Source organism: Montipora capricornis, chromosome 2 (genome assembly GCF_036669925.1).
Source record: "Montipora capricornis isolate CH-2021 chromosome 2, ASM3666992v2, whole genome shotgun sequence".
NCBI lineage: Eukaryota > Metazoa > Cnidaria > Anthozoa > Scleractinia > Acroporidae > Montipora > Montipora capricornis.
In genome coordinates, this window is record NC_090884.1 from 21,587,191 (window position 1) to 21,597,190 (window position 10,000).

General features: G+C 36.8%; 1 protein-coding gene across 1 annotated transcript in view; it reads right to left on the reverse strand.

Annotated features, from left to right (window-relative positions):
* Window positions 1-10,000, reverse strand: part of LOC138039075 (probable E3 ubiquitin-protein ligase HERC1) — a 98,520-nt gene that overhangs the window by 35,142 nt on the left and 53,378 nt on the right. Inside the window, exons 5-9 of the mRNA XM_068885243.1 lie at window positions 7,645-7,810; window positions 6,421-6,500; window positions 5,934-6,030; window positions 5,397-5,540; window positions 4,877-5,004 (exon numbers count right to left, since the gene is read on the reverse strand). Coding sequence (XP_068741344.1) covers window positions 4,877-5,004; window positions 5,397-5,540; window positions 5,934-6,030; window positions 6,421-6,500; window positions 7,645-7,810 — 615 coding nt within the window. The remainder of the gene's footprint in view (window positions 1-4,876; window positions 5,005-5,396; window positions 5,541-5,933; window positions 6,031-6,420; window positions 6,501-7,644; window positions 7,811-10,000) is intronic.

A 10,000-nucleotide genomic window follows, 5' to 3' on the forward strand; every position in this document is an offset into this window, starting at 1 on the left:
CCGCGGCAAAGTGCACCTCGGTTTTACCGAGGGAAAAAAATTTGCATACCTCAGTGCCGCGCGTCCACTACCTGCGGCAAAGACGAGGTATTGCCTCGTCCCGAGGGGTCAATACTTCTAGGCGGTACTGTATCTATTCAATCCCTCCCTGTGCTTTCAGACAGTTGAACTTTATCGGGATTTACAAAGCAACACATGTGACCTGAATAGTGCGTTTCTGTTCGTCCTTATGAATTATTAAATACAATTTATTTTAATCCCGTGTTTGTTGTTTTAACTAGTAAGGCCGACTTACTTTTCATTTGGGACAGCGATAAAATTCTTGTGGTTCTTATATCAACTTGACTTCTCACTTTCAACAACAAATTATTATTACACGTTATCACATTAAAGTACATTCGAAATAACAGAAAAGTTTTCATCATGTATTTCCTTTTCAATGTACACTTGTAACCAAAGAAAATATACTTGAAAACCGGAATAGATACACAACTTCATAATTGATAATAGCCGCGTACTCCAATGATTCCATCACGTTACCAAGATCAGACTTTATGCTGTCGGAAATGACAAATAAATTCTGCGCATTTGGCATCGATGTCTCCGCTGTTGTTAAATGAGCCTACACAACATCAAGCATGATGTGAGGATTCGATCGCTAAGCTATTCTGGCTACCTATTAATCATTTCTCAAGAAAGAACACTTGAAATATAAAATGGCTAAAACACAACTCGCACATCAAATATCAACCCACATATGCAAATTAGTTAAGTTCAAACATGATCAATCCACAAAAACAGAAAAATCTCACAAAACCTCTTCCAGACAAAATTTTTATAGAAGCAATCAACATGGAAGAAAAAAACTTCCCATTTCATTGCGTGCCTTCAAACAAGCAACACACGCCATGTCAAAAACCACATGCAAATTTCCTGAAATTTCCCACCAGAGTGCTGGATCAATTCCTTGACTGAAGTGCCATTTCTTTCAACAATGAAGCAAAAAATGGACAACAAGCTTTCTTTCAAATAATTTTTGACTGACACGAATTACTCAAATTTACTGATTTTTTTTAACCTGGAGACTGTGCAAAGTTGGGTACAGATAAATAAAATTATAAATAGCCAGAAAATTGTAAACACAGATCCACTCAAGGTGCTCGATTCCTTCTCTGATATACAACCCAAAAAAGTTATTTCAGAATTTGCTGATTGGTTTACCTGCTGAGTACATAACACTACAGTTAGTAAATATATTGTATCAACGAGAATTCAAAGAAGTGGAAAATGCGACTAAATTTCTTGTGTGCGTTGCGATGTTTATTATAAGCTTCTTATGCAATTTTTTGACAGAGAATAATAAATTGCAAAAAACACTCCACTGAAAGATTGTTAAAAAATCTTTATTTTTGAGTGTTCATTTGGAAAAAAAGATGAAACACCAGGGCTCGAAATTGCGTCCAATACAAATTCCTGGAGAAGTCGCAGTTAGCAGTTGCCACTTTGCTGCTACTTTTGCTAAAATAAATAAATAAATGATAAAATTATTTTGTTTTTCGCTGTGAATTTTCTCTGAAGATAGCGTAATTGTAGAGTAATTAGCTGCAATGTTACGTGCACAGCTCCATTCCTTCGATTAGTCGCCATTTTTAGCGGTTTCTTTACACACAAGTATTGCAGGCTCCTATTTTTTGCTAAACTGCTGACAACACAATGCAGCGCGGCGATTTTGCAACTAAAATTTGCGAAATTGTGACTAAATTTTTGTATCTTATAGCAAAATGCGACTGGATCTTTTCGTTAATTTCAAGCCCTGAACACTTAGCGCTAAATAATATTTCAAGTGAATGGGTAGAAAAAAAAAATGCGGAAAATCTCTGTCTTCAAAGAATATTGTTGGCTCCTCAAATTAACTTAATTTGACACTACAATGACTAAACAAATCTTTTCTGACGTTAAAAACTGGCTAGCTATTAATCATTTGCCAGAAAGAACATGGTTACAATTCCTGTCATCTTTATGAGGAAACTGCTCGCACATGCAAATTAGGTACGCTCAAGTATTACATAACACGATGAATCCACAATGGCCAAAAATCTCACAAAAACCTTTTCCAGCGAAAAATGTATTGAAAGAAAAACATATTTACTATTAGAGGCAAAAAAACCCTTCCTATTTCTACTGCATGCACTCGAAAAAATAATGCAATCTGTGTCAAAAACCATATGTAATATGAAATAAATTTCTTACAGTTCAGGATCAAACCCTTTTCTGAAAACCTTTCGTTGAATAATGCAGCACAAAATAGACAACAAGCATTCTTTCAAATAATTCTTCACTGAAGACTGTACAGAGTTGAGAACAAAATAAATGTAAATAGCCAGACAACAGAGATGCAACTTTAGTAAACACAGATGCATTCACAATGTTTGATTCCTTCAATGTGTTTGTTAAACCCATACAGAATTGGCCATTTGGTTTCAGTGTTGTACATACATGTAACACCACAGTAAAATATCACAAATACAGCTTCACTTTGATACAGAGAGGCATTTTGTGTCGAAGTCCATTACTGGTTGCTTTTGAGATTCCAGATATTTATTTTTCACCGCCTGTCTTGTTTATCCAATTGACGTTCCATTCTTGAGCTCCACAAGAGTATATTTTGTTTAAAGAACCACTAAAACACCATTTACGTTACAATGACTTCGAGCATTGCAGGTTTATTAACTAATATTCTACTGTGTCCGCCTGGTAAAATTTACACATTTCTACTATCCCCTGACAATACTTAGCAGGGGAGTGACAGGAAAGACCTACTGCGCAACTTTTCAATTTTCCCGACACAGAGGAAAAAAAACAGGGAAATTCAACTCATATTCTGCCTGGATTCCCTATGGTAACCCAGTAATAAATGTATTGGATTCACTATTTGCTTCTTCTGTAGTGATATAATTATTGATAAATATGTGCATAGACCAATGCTAAATACACGTTTTATTACCTTACCTGTGGTGAACCGTCGTTCTTTTGCCTCAGAAATCAAAGACTTTGATGTGTAGCACAATCACCATACCCACTTGGGGGTGACTCAGAAACATTTCCTGATTTATTCAGTTTAACGTCTTCAATGAAGCTATATTTTTGCTGAATGCCAAGGTTATCCTTGTTGATTAGCATATAGGGTGTAAAAAGGGTAAGCGACTTTCCTTTCTTGAGAAAACAAAGGAAAAGGATAGAAAAATAGGAAAATTTTGAGTGTAACGCATAACACAATTTTCAAATTGAAAGTCTTCAAAACCATTTTTCATAAGAGAGAACAATTATGTGGATTAACGGACAATAACCAGTGGTAACACGCAGTAAATACTACATATGAGCCAAATTAATACAGTTCAAGTTTATTACAACACATTAAAAAGATTCAAAATTCCGTAGTTTCCTCACTGTAACGCTGTGGTTTGGAATTCTGGCGCTCACTAGGTTATAGTTTGAAACAAGTCTTCAATTGATATCTGTGGCTTCAAAACCATCTCAACTAAATGCTCATATCTTGTGCTTTAACATACAGAAAAATTAGTTTGAGGGATCCACTACGAATGGAGAAATCACTCCTCAAAACAGTCGCTACGCTTTTTCTGTTCCGCAATTACGCAATAATATTTTTCGAGACCACTTCTTTCAATGTTGCTCCTGCTCCAACCAAGGCGTAAGTGGGTTCCAACCAAGCATTTTCTGAATGCTCACAAGTTCCACTAGCTATTTCCACAGTTTCGTCGTCGTAGCTTTCAGGGTCGCGAAAATATTAGCCTTTGACTGAGTCGCTACGTTTTTTTTAACATGCCGGGCCATATTGAACCTAGTCCTGAGTGCCAGTGAACATCACAAATCTACTTCGCATAGAAGCCATGATTTCCATGTGCTTCACAAGGCTTGGTAACCTTTCCTCTATGGATATTATTGGGAAGTCCACAATGTCTTTTCAGGGGCAATTTTCAGGAAATTGAGAGAGACATCTGCTCTGACCTCAAATTGTAAAGTGGAGCAAAAAAGTGGAGCAGAAAGCCAGCGTTTAGGGTGTCAATAGAACTAAATGAGGGGATGCTATCCTCCATGTAGTGAAAGCTTTCTGTTTTTACTTTTTATTTGCCTCAAAATTGACTATCTGTATGAAAGACCACGCCTGCAAGGGGTCATGGGTAAATCAAAAATTCAGTTTTAACGGACCAAACATTAATATTTTCGGAACAATTAGAAAGATATGTAAGTCTGGGTGTGAAATAAGCCAAAATAGGTGATTTTCACCTCAATAAACACAATTTCACAATTTTTAGGTATGTTACAGAAATGGGTACCGTGATCATGCTACTCATCTTTGTTTTTACAATAGAAGGACAAGGGTGGAAGCTAATTTTTTTAACAGCTCCAGTGGCGGGCGGCTTTACCCAAGAAAATCACATTGCTCCACTTTCACATTTTGCAGCAGAATGTCCGAAAGATTCATACTTCTTCTTGTACTTCTTGCTCGAAAATTGGTCTAAACGACCGGGAGCTAGCCCTCGAGAGAAAATCAAAATCCCATACCTTCCAAGTGAGATCCACGCGTGCCAGCCTCAAACTGTTCTGCTGATTGCCTCTTTCTGATCAGACGCCGTTATTATTGATCAGTTATTGTTTAACGGCGTCCAATCTATTAAAGTGATTTCCTTACACTGGGTTAAATGTGCGTTTGATAAACTCTCGTATTAGCAGATTAGGAGGCATCCAAGCACCTGCTGCAACTGTTATGTAATAATGAAGACTCAAAGCCAAATCCTACATTGTTCTTTACAGACAAAGTAATTAGATGGGTTCTTGGACTGTAAGTAACACTTACCAGTCCTGTTGAAGTAAGAGCCAAACTAAATTGGCTCCCACAGCACACTTTCTTGATCACTAAACCCTGAAGACCTTCAATAACTTTTGGTTTATAAACTCTGTTTGTATCTCCATGACCAAGTTTACCTTGCCAAAAAAAAAAAGTTAAAATCCAATTAAAACTTGGCTGCCATAATGGTGGTGATGGCAACAATAATAACTTCTTTATTACTGCTATTATTTAATATGGTAACATCGGAACATTACGTGTCAAAAGCTTATTAAAAACATCAGAGCAGATAATTTTTACTAAAAAAAAAATAATTTATCAAAAGAGTAAGCTGTTAGCCCTGAAGTCAGTCTGAGAAAAGAAGAATGCTTGGAAATTCCACCTTTATCAATTTGTTTGATACAAACAAATTTTCTTGTTTCACTCTCTCACAGCACTACAGATTCTTTAGAAACAGAACCATTCAAGAAGTTCTCAGATGTACATCCTTGATCATAGTGTCAAATGCATAAAGAAACTGTCAGCTCACCATTATCTCCACTTCCAAAGGACCAAACAGTCCGTCCATCCCTAGAGGCACACAAGGTATGAGAACTACCACATGCCACATGGCCCACATTACCAACATCTTTCACCAAGGTGGGCACATTCCGACTGTTATTATCACCACACCCTTTAATTACACAAGAACAGCAAGTCATACATCCATGCTGTCTGGATTACAAGCATTTCCTTCTTTATAATATTTTTACTTATGACAAACTACAACCACTGATTTTATGCTAATCAGTGCAAACTAAAGGTACGTGTACATGTACTATGAGGAGTGTAAATTAAAATTAATGGAGGGGACATTGTTTTTGACAGGACTGACACCTCAAACGCCCTAGGACGCCCCCAGTTGACGAGTAAAATCATTTGGCGCTAGACAGAGAAAAATCTGTCGCTCCCAGGGAACAATGGTTAAATCGGTAGATTCCAAGGTTTACCAAAGGGTTATCAGCAAAAATTTAATGAAGAGAAGCAAGATTCTTAGATGTGTGGTACACAGTGTCCCTACACGTACCTAATCTTCCATAATCTCCTTCTCCCCAAGTGTAAAGCTCACCATCTTCTGTAACAGCAGCACTGTGTCGATATCCTGCTGTTACCATGCTTACAACCTGCAACGTGCGTAAACATGATACATACAACAATAATATTACGGGACTATAATTTTGCAAGCCATGGAAAAGATTATGGGTAGTTTTATCAATTTGGTCAAAATACTCTTACACTGTACCAAAGGTCTTAAAAGTACAAAGCAATTCCAATGATTTTTTCCCCAATGGATACACCAGAATTTAATAATTATGGTGCAATAAAGACACAGTGCCGTGTGCCACGACAAATCAAACCTGTCAATATCCCCATGCATTTCAACTAGCATGCAGGTCACAAACAGGTGCACTGTAAACTAGTAAGAAATTTCTTTGGTTGCTTTCCACCGTGTACTGAGATAATAATTTGTACGTACAATAATAACATAATACTATTTTTTTTAAAATGGTCACCTTCCGGGACAAACTTCCTTCAATAACTTTTGGAGTCTTGTGTGTTTGGCTGTTTCCATGACCCAATTTGCCATAATCTCCTGAAAATATAAAAAGCGTATTAATTTTGTTAAATGTTGCTGTCTGTGAAGGATTTGAAATTCAAGTAGGGATGACAAAGTACTGAACATTGTACATGTACTTCTGTCCTAAATCACCATGTAGTTTGAGTTAATGTGTTATACACTCGGACAATAAAATTGATTTTCATGTCATCCTCTTTAAAATCCTTATCAACCTGCCCTAGGATGAAATGCTTGCAGTACACCCTTCAGTTTAATTATTGCAATTGAACATCAATTCTTAAAATGCTGTACACTCATGAAAAGCGTTTTGCCAACCTCACAAACACAACGATTTGCCTATTACAATGACTATAATAATATATAGATAAGGCCTCTACTTGTTAATAATAATTATTATTATTATTAGCAAGTAGAAGCCTTATCAATGCTACATGTACATTGAACTGTTATCCTCATTCAGGTAAACACCTACTACTTAAATTATCATCATTATCATCATCATATTCATCATCATCATCATCATCATCATTATTATCTGTTTTATTGAATAACTTTTCAGTTAACAATTTGTTTTGAAGCTTGCTGCAGACAGTGTCTAGGCAACAAGTTCCTGGACTAAAAAAAAATGTGTCTTTCATTGTCTTAAACTGTAGAATTTTTTGGTGATTTCACAGTTCTGTGATATAATCCACTTCTGACAGTTGGTTAGCACTTTAGTACCATCTTTTTTGTGGGCTACATGTAGATCAGAGAGTTCTTTCTTTAGGGTGGTGTTGAAATCTCCCAGGAAGTTAAACACTATATTGGTTTGCTTGATCTTGTAGTCGGGATAGAGTTTTCAGAGACCCAGTCTTAAATCCAGATACCTTCTCTTCTTATAATCGTTCCTATCGTTGATCTGAAAAATTCAGGACTTCAACTGGTTCGAACCCGTGACCTCGCGGTGCATGTACAATAACCAAATTACTTCACAATTGGCTCTTTGTATGATTTTTATCATCCCTCATTTTGAAGGATTGTTAAGCGATTCTTGATAACTTGAAAATAAAAATCATACACACTCACCAACCATGAAGTAATCTATATTTACCAAGGAGAATATTTTGAAATTATAAAAAAAAGTCCCTCCGAGTGCAGTGAATCACTAAAACCATCTCACCATCTCCCCAGCTATAGACCTGACCATCAACAGTAACAGCCAATGTATGTCCATCGGATCCCTTCGATGAAGACACCTGCTTCACTCCACAGTCAGTATCTATTACAACTCTCTTTAACTGTTGTTGATTGACAGAATCCCCAAGACCTAGTCGGCCATAGCTTCCCTAATGGTAAAAGACAAAGATGGTTAACCCATTGACCCCTGGGAGTGAGTGATGTACTCTGTCTAACGGCAGACAATTTTACTTGTCAATGGGGGGGGAGAGGGGGGTTCAGGAGTCAATGGGTTAACAGGGTTACTACTTTTCTCTGGAAAATGATTATTTTATAGTCTAGTTAATACTTTAATGAATTCAAAGTAATAAAGTTTGACAGGTACTTTAAACTGTTAATTTAATTTGTAATATGAAGTTTTGATAATGTTAAAGGACTTCTCCTTTTCAAATAAATTGTTGCAGTTTTAGAAGTTTGTAAATTACTTGGTACTTGCTTTTACTGGCATTTGCAAAGAGCCTGACAAAGAAACTGCAGTCTTTTATTTCCAATGCATGCTTTGAGCTCCCTGTTTTCCTGATATTTTATTATTTATAATTTTTATATGAACATTCCATTTTGCTGCAACCCCAAATTTTCTTTGTAACTTAGTTCTTACTTTCTGCTACAACGTAGATCTTGAATGAAGACTGAGGAGCAAGATTTTCTTTCATTTTGATGATTTTGTTTTCATCATTGTTAATACTGTATACTGGATGTTTCCCGAGAAATGTATGTTTTAGTTGTAGCTAAACATGTAACTTTTCACTGTAGTTAAGTAAATTAAGTCTTTATTATACAGCTATTGGTGTATAGGCAGTATCCCTTGTGAGGTATGTCACAGGCATACATGTAGGTCATTGGAACCAAGAGGAGCTACAAGTCATGGAAGACAAGGAAGCTAATGACATTGTATGGTGGCTTTCACCCTATGTCAGATGTAGATAGACTATATGTATGTGCCTAGAGATGAAGGGTGCATGGTCTGATGGGAATAGAGGAGACTGTGGGATATGAGGCACAGAACCTATACAAATACGTAGATGGACCAGTGGACACTGTCATGAACACAATCAAACAATACATGAAAAAGGAAGGGATGCGTCAGCAAAGGAATAGAAGGCCGAACAGGGAACAAAAAAGATGGATGCACACTCAGAAAAGGAAGGTCATGCATTAAACACCTGGCCCTTTTTTATTCAAGATTACCCAAATGCAATCAGTTTCAATCTTGTCTATTTGTGTCCATCCATGCTTCTCTTTCCTTTTGCTTGCTTTAAATGGTTATTGCAATGTTTTGTTCTACTTTTTGGGAATTTTGTGTGTCATGAAATTACATCACTCAAAAGCGCATGGTATGTTTAAACTGCATAAACACGGCGGAAAAACCTTGAACTAACTCAAGCTGGTCATATCATCAGTTGTCGACCTTGACAAGCAATATTCATCTGCCTTTTGGCAGAATCTTCAAAACTTGCTTGTTTACAGGTCTATTCAATGCTAGTGGGAAGTCTCGAAAGAACTTAACTTTGATAAACAATGTGAACGTTTCATAATTCACAGTGACTGTATGTTGTTCCTCAACCTATAATCGACAGCTTCAGTTGCACCCCGTCACCTACACAATACATCCTCCAGGTGCCCTGCTCCTTTACAAGAAGGGAGGGAGGCAGGTGAACAAAAACAAGGAAAATGAATTACACATGTTTTAAGTTTCCTTTAAATTATTGTAATGTGGACTTCCTTAGCTTGATGATGCCATCACTGTGCTCAAGTCTTTATATCGAGAATAACAAGGTCAGATCCATTTTACAGTTTACATTTCCTCAGAGTCAAATACTTGAGTGTGGGGATTATAGTAGAGTGTACAAGGAGAGGGTAAGTTATTGCAATTCTTTGCGAATTGTGGATAATCCTGGTTTCTGGTTTCCGATTCCTGGATTCTGGCTTTTAGTCCTGTCCATGGAAAGGAGCTCAAATGATTGAAAACAAAATTTGCCTCAAGGCCTGCTAATTTGGGAACAATTGACAAGAAGAAACCCAACTTCAGATTCAAATGTACTACATGTAACTTAAAGAAGCAATACCACTTTAATAAAGTGATTGAGAAGATCAAAGCGGCAAAGGAGGAGGGAGATGAAGAGTTAAGGAACAATCTTTTAGAGGAAGGTGAGCACTTATTCACTGAATGTAACAAGCACAATTGCATAACAGAAAAATACAGCTGGTACACCTTGGAGTGCTGCACCATCGATCCCATCAGGAGTGGCTGATGACAAGAAAAAGATAAAGTAAGTGGTTGTTACAAGAAGAAAAACACA